This window comes from Narcine bancroftii, chromosome 3 (assembly GCF_036971445.1).
Source record: "Narcine bancroftii isolate sNarBan1 chromosome 3, sNarBan1.hap1, whole genome shotgun sequence".
Taxonomy (NCBI): Eukaryota; Metazoa; Chordata; class Chondrichthyes; order Torpediniformes; family Narcinidae; genus Narcine; species Narcine bancroftii.
The window spans coordinates 264,538,254-264,560,867 of NC_091471.1; the positions used below are offsets into that span (position 1 = coordinate 264,538,254).

At 38.7% G+C, this 22,614-nt stretch overlaps 1 protein-coding gene across 1 annotated transcript in view; it reads right to left on the reverse strand.

The window, feature by feature from the left end:
• timm44 (translocase of inner mitochondrial membrane 44 homolog (yeast)) overlaps nt 1-22,614 on the reverse strand; it is a 74,881-nt gene that overhangs the window by 36,875 nt on the left and 15,392 nt on the right. The window contains exons 5-9 of the mRNA XM_069927983.1: nt 20,839-20,979; nt 14,444-14,583; nt 9,918-10,003; nt 9,662-9,754; nt 5,929-6,053 (exon numbers count right to left, since the gene is read on the reverse strand). Of these exons, the coding sequence (XP_069784084.1) occupies nt 5,929-6,053; nt 9,662-9,754; nt 9,918-10,003; nt 14,444-14,583; nt 20,839-20,979 (585 nt within the window). The remainder of the gene's footprint in view (nt 1-5,928; nt 6,054-9,661; nt 9,755-9,917; nt 10,004-14,443; nt 14,584-20,838; nt 20,980-22,614) is intronic.

A 22,614-nucleotide genomic window follows, 5' to 3' on the forward strand; every position in this document is an offset into this window, starting at 1 on the left:
GGCGCTGTAAAAGCATCACGCTAACTGCTACACTGACCGTTTCTGAAGCTAGACGCACAATTAGCATTGTGACATGATAAGGACATGTTGACTTATTCATTGATCACGGCCACCTGTGTGAGATCTCAGAAATACTTGTGGCATTACATTTTAAAAATTATGCTAGATTTCTGACATTGCTCTCCAAGATTAGTTCATCTCATTAACTTGCGATAATGAGTCAGGAAAGCCATTGTGATAGGGAACACCTTTCTCATTTTCCAGCTTTTTTTTGTCAAGGACCACTGTGCAGCCTCAGAAAACTCTGGAGCCCACCCTCTTTCTTCCATGTTGTGCCACGTCAGATTCCTTTTCTTCACAATTGCCAGAAACTGGTAATAACAGCACTGAACCTCCTCTTGGTGTGCAGCCTAATTTTTCTGCTTCTAGGTAGTTAAGATTGTGAAGATACATGCAGCCAGTCAATGTGCACTTTGCCCTAGTTGTCTGCATTAACCGTTATAATGCATATGCACTTCATATACATATGAAGTCAACGTACTCACTTCATTGTGATCTCTACACCAGTTTCTGGGAGGAGCTATCCAATTTAGCTCCCTTGGTGCTCATGCATTGCAAAAATACAGCCTTCTTCCTGCTTCAAAATATTTCCTGCCAGGGAAGGAAGGGCTTCCACAATTCTTGGAATGCCTTTATCATTGATAGTTTCCGGGAATGCATTACCATCACCTTCTCAAGGCTGATTATTGAATGGGCAATAAGTGCTGACCTTTTTCCAGCTCCGTCTACAGCCACTGTGAAAACTTAAAATGTTAACTAACATTTACCTTCTGTATACTGTGTCGTAATACAAGAATTTACTAGCTGCATCCCCCTTGAAACGGTCACAGACAAGCTCAGGAAGGGATAGAACACCTCCTTGAAAATTTGGCAGCCTTATTTAGAGCATGTAGATACCACTCTGGCACCAATATTGAGTTACGATCGCTACTGGCTAGCCAGTAAACCTCTGTAAAGATTTTAACACTAAGGTATTATTGGGTCTCCATATGCTTTACTGTATGCACTGACAATGCAATGCTTTTCTTTGTGTTTCTTTTCGTTCTTTCTCTGGGACTTGTGTAGCAGGGACGGCGTGAAGGGAGGGGTTCTCTTGTATTTGGTATGATTGTTGATTGTCAAATATATTTTAATAAAAGCATGAGCATCCTTTGCAATACTGTACACCATCTTGGAAAATATCTTATGGCATATGATCAGAATGGGAAAATCTGAAGATTTATCTAATTGATGAATTTCATGCTTGCATGTTGATTTGAAAATATGATTTTAAAAAAGAAAACTTTGAAGATGCTGGACTCAGATCACTCAGATCAGGCAGCATCTGTGATGAGCTAATGTTACAAGTCAAAGATAGTTCCTCAAAACATTAACACTTTCTTGTTTCATGGATGCTTCCTAATTTGCTGAATGTTTCCAGCATTAATTTTATTTTACAAGCAGAAATTTCAGAACCCTGCTTGCGAACTTTTGCATCGAGTTGCTTTGCTGAATGATTTCTTTTACTTACTACTTCCAGCTGTAATTTTCAGTTCAGATAAACAAATAACTTTGGGAGGAGACCCCATTGTAGTTGGATTTGGCATCGATTGCCATTCATTTTGGTAGAGCTCCTAAAGCACAGTGTGGTTTCAGCAAAGGAAGTTCATGAGCGGATGTAGGGAGAGGCAATGAACAGGGACAGTAACAGCCATTCACTACTTTAAATGGCAGCACTGGTGCAAGTCAGGCTAACTGCCAAATTGATGAAGAACATGAACATAAAAGATTGCATCACGGTACAGGCCCTTCAGCTCGTGATGTTGTGCCGACGTGTATATAAAATTTTCCCACCCCCCCCAAAAAAACTAAACCCTCCCTACCCTGTAGCCTGCTATTTTTCTTTCATACATGTGCCCCTCTAAAAGTCTTTCAATTGCCCCACCACCCCTGACAATACATTGCAGGCACCCACAGCTCTGTTAAAAAAAAACTACCCCTGATGTCTCCCCAAAATTTTCTTCCCTCTGGTGCTTGCTATTTCTGCCCTGGGAAAAGGATGTGGGCTGTTTGCCATATCTGTGCCTCTCATAATCTTTGAGACCTCTTCAAGTCACCTCTCATCCTTCTTTACTCCAAATAAAAAAAGCCGCATTTCTGCTAACCTTGCTTCACAAGATAGATTTTCCAAGCCAGACAACATCCTGCACCCTCTCCATAGCTTCCACATCCTTCCTATAATGTGACCAGAACTGAACAGGATATTTCAAGTGTGGTCTCCAGAGGTTTATAGAACTACATTACCTCACGACTCTTGACTAATGAAGCCCAGCGTACCATAGGCCTTCTTAACTATCCTATCAACCTGTAAGGCAACTTTGAGAGATCTATGGATTTGGATCCCAAAGTCCCCCATTCTTCCAAACTGCTAAGTATCCCGTATTGGAATGTAAAGCACTCCAGTGGGTGGTGAAAACTGCCCAGCGGATTATCGGCACACAATTGCCCACCTTTCAGAACATCTATCAGAAGTGCTGTCTGGACAAGACGAAAGTATTATTAAGGATGCATCTCACTCTAACTATGGACTTTTTACTCTCCTTCCATCCGGAAGATGCTACAGGAGCCTCCGCTCCCGAACCGGCAGGCTCAGGAGGAGCTTCTTTCCTGAGGCTGTGACCCTGTTGAACCTTACATCACAGCCCTGAGCAATATTGCACCCAAATTTTACTGTCAGTACTTTTGTACTTGTTTGTTTGCTGGAGCACTTCCTTTTATTCATAGATACTTGTAAATAGCATTATCCTTTGTACTTTTGGTTAGATGCTAATTGCATTTCATTGGCTTTGTATTTATACTTGGCATGATGACAATACAATTGAATCTAATCTAATCCTACCATTAACCATGTACTCTGCCTTCAAATTTGATCTTCCATCACCTCACGCTTATCTGGATTGATCTCCATCTATCACTTTTATGCCCAACTCTGCATCTAGTCTTTATCCTATTGTAACCTATGACAACCTTCAACAGCATCCACAACACCTCAGACCTTCATATTATCTGCAAACTTACTGACCCATTTTTCTACTTCTTAGTTCGTCATTTATAAAAATCAAAACAAGCAGGGGTCCAAGAACAGATTTCTGTGGAACTCCACCAGTCACTGATCTCCAGGCAGAATACTTTCTGTCCACTACCATTCTATGCTTTCATCAGGCAAGCCAATTCCAAATCCGCATAGCCAGGGTTCCATGGATCACATGTCTTTCTGAAATCTTGTCAAATGCCTCATTAAAATCCATATCCACCACATATACCACCCTACCTTAATTAATTTCTTTTGTTACTTACTCAAAAATAAAACTCAATTAGGCTTGTGAGGCTCAGAGCCATCGAGTCAGAGGCCAGGCTACAGACAATATGACCCATCAGAGAAGGATGTTACCTAGATGCTTTATCTAGGTCGGTAGTCATCTTTACCCAGGAGGCAGTCACATCCCATAAAATAAAATTTTCAGATTTGGTCAGTGAATGCAGACAAGAGAGCCAAAAGGGCAGGAGAGCAGAAGGCTTGGCCATTGTGATTATTAACTCAAGTGGGAAAAAGAAAAACAAGAATGTATTTATTGTGAGCAGAAATAAACAAAAATCCCCAAACTGCAGATACTGAAATAAAAAGAGAAATTATTGTAAATACTCAAAATAAATCAAGCACCATATGTGGAAAGAGAAACAGAGTTAAAGACACTTCATCAGTTCAGTTTCTCTTTTCGTGAATGCTGCCTCAAGAGCTGTGTGTGCCCAGCTTTCGTGCTTTTTTATTGTTGTAGGGGATTAACACATTTCTCTGCTGCAAAGAGCAAGAAAATCACTTCTCCGCCTTTTGGATAAGATCAAGTGTGGCAAAGAGCATGATATCAAGAAGGATGTAACATTTTTCTAAAAATGTGGCAACCATATTTAATTTTTATAGGAGCACCATTATTGCGTGGACCTGCGTGCCTTGGTGCCCTGCCTTCCCCATCTATCCTTCTACTGAGGGAGGGGCAGGGGGGGGCCATTCCATCCCAATCAACTAGAGTCAAGAAAAATGTAATAGCCTAGGCACCATCTGCCGGGCGTGACAAGTCCCTGATGTGTTCCCAGCCTTTGTGGTAGGTGTCTTGAATGTTCTAGTAATTGTAGTCCGTCCAGTGTGGGGAGAAGTAAAAATGGCATAGACTCAACAGAAAATCTTGTATAAAATGGATAACTGCAATTTGTGACTGATTACTGGAAATTGCTTGAGTTTGAAAACTTACAAATAAAATATTCCCAAAAAAATGAATCAGGAAGGACGTGTTTCTTGCCTCTCTGTCTATGTTCAGGATATCTGGAGTGGACTGGAGAAAAAAGTACCATGGGAGGAGATGGATCCAGTCAACATGCTAATACGTAGATACCAATTAGACTGATATCTGTACGAGAAGCTCAACTTCAAAATAGTATATAAAAAAGAACTTCAGAGATAATAACCTCTGAATATTTACCTGAAGGACTTGCACAGAAGGAAAACAAAAACCAAGTGGCCCAAAGACTGGTGCAGTAAAACTAGATTTCAGTATTTGGGAATGACAGTTGTACCTTTGGGATGGTCTACACAAGAACCATGTTGGGAAGCAGAGACTTTAAATTAAGCAGTTATAAATTAAGATCAAAGTTGAGAAAATGAGGTAAAAGAATAGGGATGAGGTTAAAGAGAAAAGCATTAATATGGGAAATAGTAAACCGAATCTGACAGAAAGGGATGGAGAGTAGAAATCTAAATCAGTAGACGGCTAAAGGTTACAATAATAATAAAAAGAACAAAATCTAACGGCCCTGTATCTGAATGCATGTTGCATTTAAATACAAGCAGATGAACTGAGATCACAATTAGAAATAAGTTATTATAAAGACATAGCTGCAAGATGACACAGATTGACACCTGACCTTTGAAAGGTACATCTTGAAAGGACAAGAAGCTAGAAAGACGTAGAGGAATAGCTGTTTGTTAATTAATTATGGTCTTTACCATGAAAAGAAATGACCCAAGTTCTGTACACTAATATGTAGAGGCTGTTTGAGTGGAGATGAGAGATAGTTTGCTTTTGAGAGTCGGATACAAACTCCATAAAATAACCACACTAAGTATAATGGAAGAAATTATGGCAGCCAGTCGGAAAAAGTACAGCCTAATCATGACAGATTTTTAACTTATTTAGATTGTAAGATTCATCCGAGAAGATAAGTTGAACTCGCACCACCATCAGACTCCTCAACGACAAACTCGGAGACTTATTGAAGGACTTTATTGATTTTCTTTGTTTTCTCGCTACTGCACTGTTTGTTTACATTCATTATCTACTTACATGTTTTCTTCCATGGATAGTTTAATTTTTTAAACTAACAATGCCCGCAAGTAAAAGGAATCTCACAGGTGTACGTGATATCGTGTATGTACTCTGATCATGAATCTGAAATTGTTTCTTAGAACAGCAGACCCTGACTCAGACTGCTAACTGAAGAACCCAGGTTGATTTTTTCTTTAACATCTGGTATGGAAATAACAAAACCACAAACTCTATAAGCCACTAAAAGCCTTATAACAGACCAAGATCCAGCATTTCTATTTGGCTCACAGCCATCCTGATGATGTGAGGAGTAATATAGTCTTAATTGTTTGGGGCATATTAACAAATAAAAATTAATGAAATGAAAAATATTTGGTGAAAAAAAAACAAGCAAATTAAGTACCATGATATTTATACATTTTAAATTAGTGATTTTTGAAATATAATGAATTACATTTTCTGCAGATTAATTCTTCCTATTAAAAAAAATAAATGAAATGCCTCCAGGTACCTCGAGAACATTGGGAATGATGTCCCTCTCACATTGCTTTAAAAATGTGTCTTTATCAAAGCTGGGGTCGACTTTCAGAATCTCTGTGAGCACCTCTGACATTTCAGTCTTAGAAAACAGCCCCCCTGGGAAAAGAACAAACTCAAAATCAGCAAAGATTGACTTGAACAAAACATTATTTCTAAACCCAGCAAAGAGCAGAAAATGCTAGATTGTAGCCTTTCAAGAACTAAACAGCAAAAGCAAAACTGTAATTCAAATCCATTGGATAAATAATCCCATTAGAAGCCCTAATTTAGTTGCAAATGATGATTTAATAGGTAGCTATAATGGGAGGGAGAAAGAAGGGAGAAAGGGGGGGGAGAGGGAGAGAGGGGGGAGGGAGAGGGAGAAAAGGGGAGGGAGAAAGGGAGAAAAGGGGAGGGAGAAAGAGAGAAAAGGGGAGGGAGAAAGAGAGAAAAGGGGAGGGAGAAAGAGAGAAAAGGGGAGGGAGAAAGAGAGAAAAGGGGAGGGAGAAAGAGAGAAAAGGGGAGGGAGAAAGAGAGAAAAGGGGAGGGAGAAAGAGAGAAAAGGGGAGGGAGAAAGAGAGAAAAGGGGAGGGAGAAAGAGAGAAAAGGGGAGGGAGAAAGAGAGAAAAGGGGAGGGAGAAAGAGAGAAAAGGGGAGGGAGAAAGAGAGAAAAAGAAATAGAGAGTGAAAAAGAGAGCAACCTAACAGAAACCAGAGAAGTCAGCGTTAGTACTACTCTATCTGGTTGGAGAGTGCCCAGATGGAATATTTGTGTGTGGCCTCAGTTCACCAGTGCATGAAGCCATGGACAGACTAAAACTGATGAATCTTTTTGTTTTTAAGTAGCTTGGACTGCTTGAGAGATTTTTGTTTTTGTAAGCATTTTAAAATATACATACACACATAATTGTTGCATGTGCGGTAAGCCCAGGGGAGGGTTCGGAGTCACGACTCAGGAGTCATCTTTTGGAGCTCTGGTGACCAGGGAGACAGGACCCCACCAACTCGCCAATGAGTATTCCACTGGCCTGGGAAGCCTCCCCAGGGACATCTCGAGAATCGGCAGCAGCATTTGGGAGGTCTCGGTGATCGGTGGCAGCGTTGTGGTCAACATTTTTTTTGGTGAAAATTAAACATTACTTTAATGCTTAAAAAGCCTTCTCTTGTTGTTTGTTGTTGTTTAAACATTGATACAAGTGATTTGCTGTTGCTACTGGGCAGTTTTTAAAAAAAATTACTTAAGGCAGTATGTGAGTGGAAAGAAAAAGTTTGAAAACCACTGTTTTAATCGTACCCAATTGACTTATTATGTGCATGGTTTCATAACTCCAAAGAAATTGGGCCAAAGACTATTTTTCTCAAGCAAAATATTTCAATAACAATTGGTTCTAGAGCAGTGATTCTCAACCTTCCCTTCCTACACACATACCACCTTGAGTAATCCCTTACTAATCACAGAGCACCTATGGGATATAGAGATTACTTAAGGTGATTATGTGAGTGGAAAAAAGTTTGAAAACCATGGATCCAAGAGGTCATTCCTTATGACCCCTATTACGTGGTGCCCCCCCTTTTCACTGTAGCTCAGTTCGTGTATAATTACACTTTCATATAACTTTCAGCCACACCTTCTGAAAGAGCCACCAGGACGCTAAGCAATCATGTAAATTTACATTTTGGTATAAATCACTAATCTGAAGATTTACGGTCAACTTAAAATAGAGGATTTCAATATTTTGCATCAGACTATCCATAAAAAGGAAATTATCTCAATGACCAAACTAATATAGACTTTCCATCAATACATTTTCTAGTCTCATTAATTTGATGTGACTTGCATAAGACGCTGCTGACAAAGCTCCTTGAAAGCTAATTTCTCAGACCGCTTATTTTCACGTAATTTATTAACAACTTCAATTTTTTAAAAATCTCTAGCAGATTTGCTGATAATACTGCATCTTAGTTAATTGTAATGGGGAGATGGAGATAATCCAAAAGGATTACAAAAGATTGAATTCAATTCCACTCACTCAAGAGTTTAATGAAGAAAAGGTGCGAAAATGTTGCACAGCATTTCATAATAAATTAAAGGTGAAGGAAATTAACTAGAAAACAATTTGGCACTGAAAGCTAATCACTTTATGTGGTGTGAGCAATTGAAATGGAAAATGTAGGTTTAAATGGTCATTTACTGAAATTATTCAATGATTGAATCACAGACCTAGATGTGCAAAAATGGCAGAGCAGCCTCCCTAAATACGTATTCAGTGTTCAAATGAAACTATGGAAACTTAAAAACTATTTGGTGCAGGCCAAAAAAGCCAAGTTTCTGATAGTAATATTATTGATTTCTCTGATAATATTATTTAATGACATTACACTGCCTTGGACATGATAATGTTTGTAATAAATGGACATATACAGTAACTTGTAAACAGCAACACGTCTTTATTAGTTTTAGCTTCAACTTCCCCAATACTTTCCATTTCCAATTGTTAAATTCCGTCCAACTACAATCTGGAAAAATATATACAGTGCCCTCCATAATGTTTAGGACAATGCCACATTTTTCCTTTATTTGCCCATATGCTCCTCATTTTTAAATTTGTAATCAAACAATTCACATGTAATGCAAGTGTACATTCCGGATTTTATTCAAGGCTATTTGTATACATTTTGCTTCGATCATGTAGAAATTATAGTACTTTTTATACATAGTCCCCTCATTTCAGGGCACCATAATGTTGAGAACATTTGGCTTCACAGGGGTTTGTGAGGACTCAGTTAAATTCACTTGCTTCATTGGTACAGGTAGAAGGTTTGGACAATGTTTCTTACTGTTTTATTCTTGTTTTTCAGCCTCATAATGGCTTATTTGACTTTCATCGGCAAAACTCTCGTCCTCATGTTGAAAAATGGTAACTATAGACTCCAAAGGAGATCAAAAGCTTCAAAGCAAGCCTACCTCTCTTATACCTGCACCAATTACACAATTAAATATACCTGAGAAATCACAAACACCCGAGAAGCCAAATGTCCCAAACATTATGGAGCCCTGAAATAAGGGGACTATATATAAAAAGTGCTGTAATTTCTACATGGTCAAACAATATACAAATAACCCCAAATAAAATCTGGAATGTGCATTTTATTTCCATGTGAATTGCGTGATGACAAATTTAAAACTGTGGAGCACAGGGGCAAATTTAACAAAACTTTGACCCAAACCTTATGGAGGGCAACTTACCTTCACAATCTTGCCATTAATCTTCTCAATAATCCAACTCCTTGTCCAAGACACGCCAACTTCAAAATCATTTATTCAGAAGTTCCCCTACGCCTTTGGCAACTCCCCAGCATCTCCTGACTATATTGCCTGTAATATCTACAAAATGGATCCATACCACTTAGATGCAGTCTCTAATTTACACCTTCAAAAGCCTACCTGAAACTTGCCATATACACCATTTCTTCAGTCACATTTGAAATATTACCCATAAACTACTACTTTGCAATAAAACTGCAAACTGTTTTATGTAAAAAAAAATATACGACTGGGGGAATGATACACCAGACGGCAAACTGCGAGATTATTTTGATCATACCCTAATATTCTGAGAGAAATTGCTGCACGTTTGGGATCTTTGCAGATCTTTGCAGATCCCAGAAAATGACTATTTTTAAAAATGTAATTATACCACAGTTGGCTCCCACACCTCACTTACCTATCAAATCGCTCACTTTGTCTGTCAGGGCTCGCGATGCTCTAATAAATGTGTTCTCACTTTCATCATATTTCATTTTCATTTCAAAGAACCCTAGGAAGGCAAAAAGAAATAATGGATTTATAACATTATCTCAGAGATATACAACTGAGAGCCCAGAAAATTCATTCAATGCCAGGAGAAAATAAATAATTAGCGATTAATACCAAAATATAAATTTACATAAATAAATAAATGCAAAGAAATTGGTCTTAACTGTTAAAAACAATGTTATTATCCTTGAATTCCTTCCACTGCTGGTACCATTTCGAGTCCTTGTGCAGCACCATCCCCATTGCTTCTCTGTAATAGAATAATAAGTATTTAAAATATTTGGTCATAACATAGTTAACAATTGATAAATTAATTTCAATATCTGAATAACAAATTTTTCACATTTGGGATGGCTTAGTCTTCAAACATTTCTGTGAAGTTGCACAGTATAAACCCAAAGGATTAGGGTTAGGAGGTTATATAGATGCAATGTTCAAATGCCAACATGTGTTGAATTAACTCATACCAAAGTAAAGATCTGGACCCACTGCAATTTGTCTGCCTCAGATGCGATCTCACTTGCTCTCCAGTCAGCCCTGAATCACCTGAATAACAGCTAGGGCCAAAATGTCAATAACAGCAATAATCAGGCTCCTTTTCATCAACTAAAGCTCAGTTTTCAACACCATCATCCCTTCAGTGAGCTTCAAAACCTGGGCCTCTGCACCTCCCTCTGCAACAGGATCCTTGACCTCCTCATCGGAAGACCAGTCAGTGCAGATGGGTAACAACTTCTCCTGCTCACTGACAATCAATAGAGGCTCACCACAAGGATGCATGCTTTGCCACTGCTCTACTCTCTCTACACCCATTACTGTGTAGGTAGGAACAATTCAAATGCCTTCTACAAGTTTGCTGATGACACCACAATTGTTGGCAGAATCACAGACAGCAATAAGGAAGGAAGCATACAGGAGTGAGATAGATCAGCTGGTTGAGTAGCATCATGACAAAATTAGCAAAACTAAGGAATTGATTGTAAACTTCAGAAAGGGGAAACCAGGAGAACACAAACGAGTCCTCATCAAGGGGTCAGCAGTGGAGAGGGTAAAGAACTTCAAATTCCTGGGTGTCAACATCTCTGAAGATCTACCTAGGGCCATTATGCTAATACAATCAAAAAGAAGGCTTACTGGCAGCAATATTAGGAATCTGAGGAGATTTGATATGTCACCAAAGCCTCACAAATTTCTACAGGTGTACCGTGGAGAGCATTCCGACTAGTTAGATCACTGTCTGGTATGGAGGTGCAAATGCACAGGACAGTTAAAGACTACAGAGGGTTGTTAACTCGGCCAGCACCATCATGGGCTCACTCCATTAAGGTCATCTTTAAGTGGTGATGTCACAAGAAAGCAGTCTCTATCATCAAGGACCCTCACCACCCAGGGCTTGCCCTTTTCTCACTGCTACCATCAGGAAGGAGGTACAGGAGCCTGAAGAGACACACCCAAGGTTACAAAAATAGCTCCTTCCCCTGAGCCTTCAGAGTTCTGAGCAATGAATTTATAGATACTACCTCACCTTTTTCTCTTTTTTGCATTAATTTTAATATTGTATTCACAGAATAGTAATTAAAAGCAATTTTGCACCTGGAACCACAACACTGCTGCCCCAAAACAACAAATTTCTTGACAATAAAACTGATGTCAGCCAGATGTTAGTCAGTGCTACTAATTAGCCAGAGCATTAAGGATCAGGTCCCAATGATCCTCATCGGTTTTGCTGAATGTTGTTCAATTAACAAAAAAAGTCAATAATCCATTGATCATGCAATAAAAGATGCTTGTTTCCTTCAGAAATTCAGAAACAGGCTTCCTACCCATTGTTATGCGATTTCAGCATCTGATGGTCACAGGTATTTATGTCTATTGTGCTCAAGGTTACAAACGACATCCACTCGGATTGGCTTGCTGATCTTTTCAAACATCAGCATCTCTACACTTGGACACATGAACGTTGCCTTCTGCCTACAAGTTTTAGTGCCCATGTTCCTCGCAATCTTTTGGTTCCATTCGTACTTCTTCCAAAGATAACACTATATTCTATCCTGACATGAAAGCCCAGAGTTACACTCTTCATCTTGGTATTTTATTTTCATCCTTCGAGAACTGAAACTCTGATCACAAGAGGACATTCAACATCACCTCCTTTGAAGAACTATCCAATTAGTTACAAGCTAGTACTCCATTCTTGATTAAGGTTCTTCAACCTGTAACGTTATCTCTGTCCTCTTTCCCACAGATTTGACCTGAGTACTTTCAATATTTTCTGTTTTTATTTTATTTTCATTTTTTAAAATTTCAATTCTATCCTTATTTTATACCCTGCATTCAAATAATTCAATTCCCTTCTATTGAATCTGCTCTGCATAACTATGCAAATTTTTTCTCCTCATCTCACTTTCTTTTTGTAAATTATTTTAAATCCATATCCACTTTATATCAACCCTTATGATGGTGCAGAGTTTCTATTTATTTATTGTTTAAAAATATATTTGATCCAAGGAAATATCCTGCTTCCATCAAACTGTGTAGTTTTTGTCAAGCAACATTGAACAGGGCCTTTGGCCAAACTCATTGATGTCAACCAAGTTGGCACTAGGAGCTAGCATTTGGTCCTTATCCTTCTAATCCCTTCTTATCCGTGGAAATGAAGTCTGTAATCTTTGGTGATCTTTAGCTCATCTCTTCTATATCCAAGGATTTTGCATTCTTTTCAGAAAGTGGTGCCCTGCTGAAGCCTAACCAGATTAAATGTGTAAAAAAGGATTTGGTATGTCATTGAAAACAGGTTTACAGAGGAGAGCATTCTGGCTGGTTGCATACTGTCTGGCATGGAAGTGCCAATGCTCAGGACAAGAAAAAAGCTCGAGAGGGTTGTTAACTCAGCCTGCGACATTGCGGGCACCAGTCTTTACTTCATCAACGACATCGACATGAGGCAGTGTCTTAAAGCAGCCTCTATCCTCAAGGATCCTCACTACCCAGGTCATGCCCTCTTCAGTCTGTTACCATTGGGGGAAAAAGGTACAGGAGCCTGAAGACAAACACTCAGCAGCACAAAGGACAGCTTCTTACCCTCTGCCATCAGATTCCTGAATGAACAATGAGCCACAGACATTGTCTCACTTTGACTTTTCGTCCACTATTTTTTTTAATTTTTGTCAGGTGGTTTATATAAATGTTTGCACTGTGACGCTGCTACAAAACAATGAATTTTGTGACATGTTCATGACAATGAATTCTGATTCTGGTATCAAAATGAGGAATTTGAAGTCATTTATATTATAAGAAAAGTAGTAATGGGGAAATTAAGGAAACCAAAATCTTGATGAATAACTGTTTACATCATAAATTTTTTAATAGGTGGTTACAAAAATAAGGGATGTGTTTCTGGCCTCAAAATCACCTGAATTCTGGAATAAATTTGCAGAGAGAAAACATAATCATCATTGAAGCGGTCAGGATAACCTAGAATTCCTCATTAAGGATATGACAACAGGGTACTTAGAAAATCAGTCTGATTAGGCAGTGGTGGTAGTGCTTTCTGCAGGTTAAGTCGTGTTTGCCAAATCTACTAGAGATCATTTAAAGAAGTAACTAACAGGTAGATAAAGAAGAACCAGCAGATATAATATACAGCAAAATCCCTGTCTCCAGAATTTAAGCAACCGACAGAAAAATCACAGATTAGGTAAAAATACAGGTTTAAAATCGGCACCACTAGCGGTCAGTTCGTCAATCCAGACAACACGCAATCTCAAGCAACTGGGAAATTCACTTATCCGGCAACTACCAACCCCAGGTGTCGGATACCAGGGGTTTTACTGTATTTATACATTGGATAACCACATTCATTGGGGCAGTTCTGCCACCTGACAAGACCTGGCTGGGATTTCTCATGGAATGCCCAGTTTTTAGTGTTGGCACAAGCAATGCACGACCAAGGAAGTCCAAAGAGCAGGTCAAACTTCCTCAAGATTTATCAGACCAAGAAACCTGCTGAGCCTGTGCCAAGCACAGCAATCTCCATGGAAATGCAAAGGAGTTATCAATAATGTTTTATATTATCTTTAGAGTGTTAATTCATTTTTAAATTAACTATAGTTTTAATAAGTTCCAGTGTTCTTGAATCACAAATATTAACTAGCCCTGATAACCTTGATAATTGGGCGAGGCCTGGGCAAGCCGTCACTGTGAAAAGCTGTTCTGTGAGTGCAGCAGGGTGCTTCTGCTGCAGTCAGTCATGCAGAAGTGTTTGAGCCAAATTCCCAGCAGGGACCACAATCATACTGGAGCAATAACTGTTCATGAACAAAAGGCAGGAAAAAAAAAGTGGGAGCGTTGTCCTTTTTCTGCTGGGCAAGCTATCAATTCTGGGGTTCCACAAGGATCAGTCCTGAGAATTCAGCTATTTACAATCCAGTTGCTGTTTCTATTTTCTCAAGACTCTGCTTTTTTATTCTAAGTTTTGAGATGTAGGAGTGACATGGAGAGGCTGACATATATACAGTACATACAAGCTGGTGATTTTGTCTGAATTAAAGACTTAATGGCCACCATTAACTATGCTTATATTTTAAAGAACAGCTCTGGATGAGTAACCAGAGGTTGACCTGTAGATAGTTAACACCCTCAGCAGAAGAGAAGAGAAAACCACCTTCCAAAATACCAAAGCATCACATACTCATTTGCTTCAAATACTTTTTCCTCCATGGCTTTATATTTGGAAAAGTCGCTTCTTTTCCTCAGCAATGAGGGTGACCGGTAGGTTCCACTCTGCCCAAGAACACTCTCATCTAGTTCCTTCTTAACAGATTCAACACTCTGAGGAAAGCAAAGGAGTAAAACCAATGTTACTGTGATAGGATCATGGCAGAAAAATAGATAACAATTTTTCTCTTATAATCATAATTTTCTAAGATGCCTCACTCCCTTCTCGTGTCATTAATAAGTGAAATTATCAAAGTAACAGGAATAGTATCCAAGTTTACCAACATTTTATCTAAATTAACAATATGAAATGTGAAACAAGTGAGAACATAAATCTGACGGAAGAAGATTATTCCCTTTTATATTTTCACTCAAGATAATAATCAAAGAAATGAAGTGTTATCTGGTTACGTGTTTTCAAGATTCAACTTTATTTTCTTGAAGAGGTAGACACAATAACAGGGCACCAAGATCAATTGCACTAGTCTCACCCTAAGAATTGGAAGGTGGTCGAAGCAAACTGGCAACTTTGTGTGCAATACCTATGTTGTAAAGTCAAAAATCCAATCAAACCACCTTCTACTCTGATGAATCCAGGCAAGTCTTGGTGTGAATCTGTTGAAGCCCATTATCAAACACACCTTCAAACAGTTCTTGCAAAGAAATAAGTAAAGCAATATTTGATTGTATGCAATCAGAATCTGCACCATTTTTTAATCATTACACAACTGATATTTATGAAATTGTGCAATTTAGAAGAACGTTTCCAATCATTTTTGCTCCAGTTAAGAATTAGAATGCTGATGGTGGTTTCTTCCTTCTTGCTTGCAAGCCTACATAATTTATTTAAAAATCAATTAGATGAAACTGAATCAGGTTATCTGTGCAACAAGCTAAATCCTGCCTGCTCCCATTGAACATTAATGGGTTAGAAATGGAGCATGAACAGTTTTTCAATAAAGTGTTTCATTGCAGAATTCTATTTGTTTTCACATTCCAAACCAAGCAGTTGGTTTATGTTTCTGAGGTTTGCAAAAGTTGAGCAATGAGAATTGCTGGAAGTTCCCTTGGGTTAATGAAGGCAAAATGAAAAAAAAATCAGCGAGCACTCCAAGCCCTGGATGCTAATCTGTGATTCTGGAATATTCAAGGCAATATTCAGATGAACTGAATAAATTATAAATGCTACCATTTGCCCATGTTAGAATAATTTAATGATACTTGAGCTGAGTATGATGAATGAAGTAATGAAGGGTTACAGTCCCCACAAAAGCATAAACCCACATAAGTCAAATGCCTTCAGGAGACAGAGCAAAGCATTTAAACTCAATTCTGTCTTGATGTCATACTGTGTCTAATGTCTCTTTTTGGATATTTAGCCTCCTTACCAGATGGTGTCTTTATTCACTGGCACTGTTCCCCAGGAGACAAACAGCATCAGTGTGTTTAATTCTGTGATACTTATTGACTTGAAGAAATGTATACAAGTGAATAAAAATCATTAGTTCTCATTTCAATAAAATCTACATAATCATGCAATATTTTTCTTTATTAAATAATGTGTTTGCTCCAACACCATGGGAAAATCTGCCACACTATATTAGTATTTTAGTAAATACCAGTATTTTTAAAGTTATTGTACCATAAAGACTTTTAAACTGTTATTGATTCAAATATAATCACGGCTAAATTTCTATTTTATTTTGCATACCACTTGCTATTCAAAGGATGGCTGATTTCAGTGTGACAGTTCCCAATATCTATAAGTACTGTAAATCCAGGCGTTGATATTCAGCCAACTCAGATAATGACACTGATTCTCAGTATCTGTGATTGCCCCAGCAATTGAGTTTCCTTTTAGAATCACCCTAACTTGCCTTGATAGCTTTTCCTGTGATTTCCAAAGCAGCAGCGACAGAATTTTGATTGTACACATGCAGTATCAGGGAGCACAGTTTTCGGTCTCACAGTCACATTGAATTCTGGAAAGCTGCCCCAGATGAAGCACTGGAAGTCCATGAAAACTTACTGGAATGTTGCAAATTCTAATTTGTTTCACTAATAGTTTTCGTTCAGTACAACACCGATTATCTGAAAGGGTCAGGTCCAGGCCAATTTCGCATAAACGTTTTTCCCCCCGGAGAACTGGTCATTTTTTAAAAACAGCCCAATAGCAACAGCAAATCACTTGTAACAGTGTTTGAACAACAACAAACAACAAGACAAGGCTTTTTAAGCATTAAAATAATGTTTAATTCTCTCCAAAAAAAAATGTGGGCCACCACCGATCATTGACACTTCCCCACCAAGGTCCCACTCCTTCTCAGGAGCTTGAGGTCCCCACTGCCGCTGGGAGCCCAAGACCTGCTGCTGCCGCCGCCGGGGACCACTGCTGCCGCTGCCTGCCGGGGACCCGGGGTCAGCGGCTGACACCGTGGCAACCAACAGATAGCTGGGAGGTGATGGACAGTCGTGGGGGTCAGACGGCGGGGGCTGGGAGTGAGGCGGTCGAGCGTTTTCATTACTGAAAAAAAGACCTGGTTTTTGGAGGTTGCCAGTGTGTTCGGAATCCCAGATAAAGGTTAGGCACCTGTATCATTTTTTTTGTCTTTTTCAATTAACCAATTTATATTTGGTTAAGTGCATAATATACTTTTTTGTCTTTCTTCTAGTCTGTTTGTTAAAGTACTTTGTTTATATATTGTTTTTTTCCTATATATAATTATATATAATTACTACACCTGTATATTCCTTTTACGCACTTATTCTGTTTAATGGCTTTTAGTTGTTTATTATTATTGAAACTTTAATAAAATATTGATAGAGAACTAGGGTATCAAATCACACTTGGGAACATAGTATTTCAAGTCTCTTTTTTCCACAGATGATTTAACTAACCTTCGCTATTTTATCAATGGCCAATTTCCCTGAAATCCTGTGGCTGCCCAAACCAACAAATACCATGATTTTCTACAGAAACCATTAACTGGTAAATGTAGTCAGAAAGTTATTGGTTCGACATCTGCGGGACTTTCTATTTTCTCATAGTCTATGATTGAATACTGTAGATGATTTCTTATCAGAAAAACACTGAAAAGCTCAAACAGGAAATTTCAACAAATCAGCAAAACATTTTCAGGGTAAATTCACAGCTAGGTAATTATTTCTTCCTAGTTTTCATCCTTGATTGCAGCATAAATTTTTATGTCACGTTACACTAAAAATCTACGGAAAAAATGGACCGTGGCCCAGGCAAAAATCCATGTTTTACTGATCACTGCAATAGCTAGAGGTGTATTTGACGTGGTAAAACCAAGTTGGGTCTGATTCCAAAATATTTCACCATCACTGTTTCACTACACTGATCATTATTCATTCTCTGCTGTTAGCATGTTGTAAACCAGAAGAAATATGGCCAACAAAGAAATGGGAGCTAGAATTATAGCTTGTTTGATGTTGTCTAACAGGGAAGGCTGGCTAATTTCTTTTTCTGTTCAAGCTATGAAGCTCAGACTGAGGTTGCTACAATTTATACTGTATAGAAGTGATCAACCTGATGCTAGCAAGCCCACTACTTCATTAGTTTATTATAGACTCAATTGATCCCTTCACTGTAGGGAACTATTTTAGGACTGTATTTCTTAAAATAAGTTAATAAATCAAGAAATGCTATTAAAGTCTTTTCACCCAAGTTCCAGTCTCAACAACTATAAGAGGCATAGATAAGGTGGACAACCAGTGCCCTTTATATCTAGGGCAGGAATAACAAACACCAGAGGACATATGTTCAAAGTGAAGGGAGGGAAGTTTAGGGGATAATCAGAAGTAATTTTTTTTGTTTTCCCCAGAGAGTTGTGGATGCCTGGAGTGCCTTGCCAAGGATGATGGTAGAGGCTGAAACATTAGGGACATTTAAAAGACTCTTATACAGGCACATAGAAGGAAGAAAAATAAAGAGGGTTACAGGGTAGGGAGGGTTTAGTATCTTTTTTTAAGGAATATATGGGTTGGCACAACATTGAGGAGGCCTGAAGGGCATGTACTGTGCTGTAATGTTCTATGTTCTCTTAGCTAATAATCAACATTCTTTTCAGATGCCAATGGAACCAGAATACACCAGAATATTGAGATTTTATTTCCAAATTCTAATCATGTTTTGTCACGAGACTTTATCCTCCTCTAAACTTATCTTGCTTTTGGACAATGTTTCTAATTTTATGCATCTCTTTCTTTGCCTCAGTATCCATTTTTTGACCAAATCTCTGGGAGGTACCTTAGGTTATACTTCTACATAAAGGTGCTTTACAAATTGCACTTGTTTCCTTCAGAGCTGGCATCTCTGGAAACCAAATCCTGGGGGAAATGTAGTGCTTTTTAATAATCTCGGGGAAAGGAAAAGGAGGAGAGAGCCATAAAACAAATTATATCACATGCCTCCAACTCTCCTGCAGCCTTTGCACACATCCATCAGCAACCAGAGCCCCTGATCCAAACCTCGGACATGATCAGGATTCCTTCAGCTCCCGAAGCCCTTCTTGCCCACTCGACTCCTGGCTCTAGTGACCAACAGTCTGCAAGGGTCCCCCGACCGCAAGTTGCCCACGGCCTGTGTAGGTCCCTCGGCCCGCTGAGCCTCCCGCTGGTCCACCATAGTGGTCACCGTCCTATAGGATCGTCTCCTCTGATTCTCCCTCTCAACAGGGGGTGTTCTTCCCATTTCTGGTGCCCTGCGCTGGTCCACTGCTCCACGGAGTATGCAACCTCTCGTGGCCGCCATCTTGAGCACAGACCTGTGCAGGATTTTAGTTTAAAGACACTGTGGGCTCCTCTAACAGACCATTTATTGCCCGCATCGAGCTGTCGACATTTGAACCAGGCGATTGAACCTTTTAAAGCAGGGCTGATCTCAGTTCTCTGCTCTTCAGTGGCAGTGCTGCCATTGCAGAAGCTCTGGCAGCACCAGAATTTTGTCCCCCCCAATCAAACTGAAGGTTTGTCTCAAGTTTGATTTAAGAAAAACACATTCACAGGAGTGAAACAGTTACGTTACTAACCATTCACAAATAAGAGTATGTATTTCTACAAAATTAACTCCAATCAGAGAAAAAAAACTGGAATCTCAAGAACTCTAGAACTAAAGTACATCAATGCAAAGTATATCCAACAAGTGCACAGTAAAGAATAATTTTCAATAAAATTATGAAATGTAGACAGAATTTAAAGAACGTCATCTTAAACATTGATTCAACAGTTTAAAAGGAAAACAAGTATCACATTTAAAGAGAGCATTAGTGCCCCCTGGTGAACAATATGCATTTGTATCACTTGGCATGGCACTGAATCACAGATGAGATTTCTAAATTCCAATCTGGATGAATTCCAAAGATGTTAAAATCGACCTCAATTCCCTGGGTTAAGAAAAGGGTAAAATATACTTTTCATTAATAAATCCTGTTGGAAAATGCCCTTGAATGCAAACCAGTTTATCTGTGGTGCTCCATAATTTAAAAATCTCCCATACTCTTTATCTGTAACAACACCATTGACAATGAAATGTTAGAAGTACCCCTACAACTAAAGGATAGCTCGCTAGCAAGAGCTAGAGGAGGAGAATTGCAAAAGAATATTGAAAACAATGTGTTCCAATCTAGATTTTCACTCAGTGATCTTGCTTCTTTTTAAACATGTGAAAGTTGAGTGCCAGTCAGTTTGCCTTCAGATCTTTCCTTTCATTAAAATTTACAGATAAAGCATATTGCCATTTTGAGTTATACACAGGAACAATGACATTTAGGTATACAGCCCTTCCAGCGCATTAGCCCATGCCACCCAATTACACACAACTAACCTACAATTCCCGGTACATTTCGAATAGTGGGAGGAAACCGGAACACCTGGAGGAAACATGGGGAGATCGTACAAACTCCTTACAGACAATGCAGGATTTGAACCCCAGCCCCAATCGCTGGTGTTGCCACAGCATTGTGCTGACCACTACACTCACTGTGACAATATCTCATGCGCTCATTTGTTTTCTGAATTGGGGAAGACTATATTTAAAAAACGTTACCCAATTATAGGTTGTTCTTAAATTAATAATTTCAAGAATTGAATTATAATTAATGCAAAGATGGATTTAAATTATACATGCTTCTTTGGGCTTCTTACTATAATCTGCATGCCCAAAGGCAGCTGTGGTAGCCAAATTATTAAAGAAATTTGTTCTTTTTTTCTGTAGCATCTAGTTTTTTCTCTAAGCAATATTTTACATGGCTAAATGTAATGCAAATATAGATGGTAATTTTGAAGACAGTACATCTTACACACAAAGATTCATCCCAGCAACCTGTTTGAAGTAGTATTATTTACCTGAGATATTGCTTTGAAAGCAGTCGTTTTCCCAATTTTCTCCCCACTCCTGCTGACAGTTTCTGCAGACTGTTTTGCTGCTTCTTCCACTCCTTCCCTTATTTTTTTGCCAATATCAGATTTACCAACTTCATCGAGGCTCTGTAATGTAAAAAAAACCAGCACATGAATATATTTACTCTAAACAGCAGGCTTCAAGAGCACATGAAGCAAACAGAACTGAACCAACATCACAAGAGGGCAGTAAATTCTCCTCCCAGTGTTGATACGTTAAAGCTCTAGTTCTGCAGGTGCTGTCAGTTACGAGTTCCCTTTAACAGAACGTGAACAATATCTGCATTTCATTCAATATTAAATCTCACCACAACCAAACTTGTCCTCTTCTAAGATTCTCCACATTGCAGAGAGAATTACAACAGTGATAACTGTTATAATCACCACAAATTTTCTCCATCCTAACAAAAGGATATTGTAACCAATCTACCAACCCTGGCAACTCAAATGAATCAACTAACTCAACAAGTGTCAAAATAAACACACATCTCTGGTTCACTCTCATTTCATGCTTAGTAATTAAAATACTAATTGATGCCATTTTACTGAGCATCTATTTATTTTACTTATTCAAAATTTGGATGAAACTAAAATAGTTAAATAGGGGACTGAAAGACAAACAGGAAACTAGGCAGGACACTTGGATTGCCCACAGGGGCACACATCAAAAAATAAACTGAAAACTCAGTTCTCAATCACTATCTCCAATGATTGCTGAAAAAAAATCCATTAGTATGACCAGGAACACAGCATCACCGAATTTGGTAGTTACTATACCGAGAAGACTGAATCAGACTAACACAACAACAAAAAAATAGGGAAAATAGTAGAATAACCACTGAAATTCAGGGTGAAACCAGTTCCATAAGAGAGTTGTAAGCATCATACAACGATATAAAAACAATTAAGAATTTACAAAAGGGGTTGAGCAGGGATTGTAAGAAGTAAAACACGAGAGTTTGCAGACACCGTGGTTGAAGTTAAAACATAAAGCTGGTGAATGGCAGGTGAAACAGTGTACTTTATATAGCAAAAATTTTTTTTAATACATAACCGACATTTCAGGCTTGAGGCCTTCATCTAGGAATGGAAAAATGTCGGCAGGAGTCCGAACAAAAGAGTTGGGAGGGAGATATGGTCGCAAAGGCAGGAAGTAAAAGGTGAAGAAGAGAGGGAGGACACAGCGACAAGCAAGGGGAGGGGGGATGGCTAGCTGAATAGAGAGGGAAGGGGGTGGAGAGCTGACAGTGGTGAAAGGAAGGAAAGGGAAAAGGAGAGCAGATTAGCAGAAAACGGAAAAGTCGATATTAATGCCATTGGGCTGGAGAGTGCCCAGGCGGAAAATCAGGTGTTGTTCAATGCCATCTGGCTGGATTGTATATGGTTCCTAGTAGAAGCTGTGAAGTGGTAAAAATGCACGAATGATAATTCTGCAAGCAAAGCCAGGGATGGTTTGAGCTATCATTTATATATATTTGCTAACTGTACTGGCTGAACTCAGAAAAGAAGCAAATACTCATGAATGTTTAGGAAAGTATCTGCAACAATTATGACCCAGAATCAATGAAATATCAATATATTTGATATGAATCTTCCGCAAACTAGTACAGATGCTCCTCTACTTACTGTGTCTCGATTTACAATTTTTCAAAGTTATGATGGTTCGATAGCGATATGCATTCTAATGAAAATACAGTTCCTGTATATAGTCACTTGGTACTA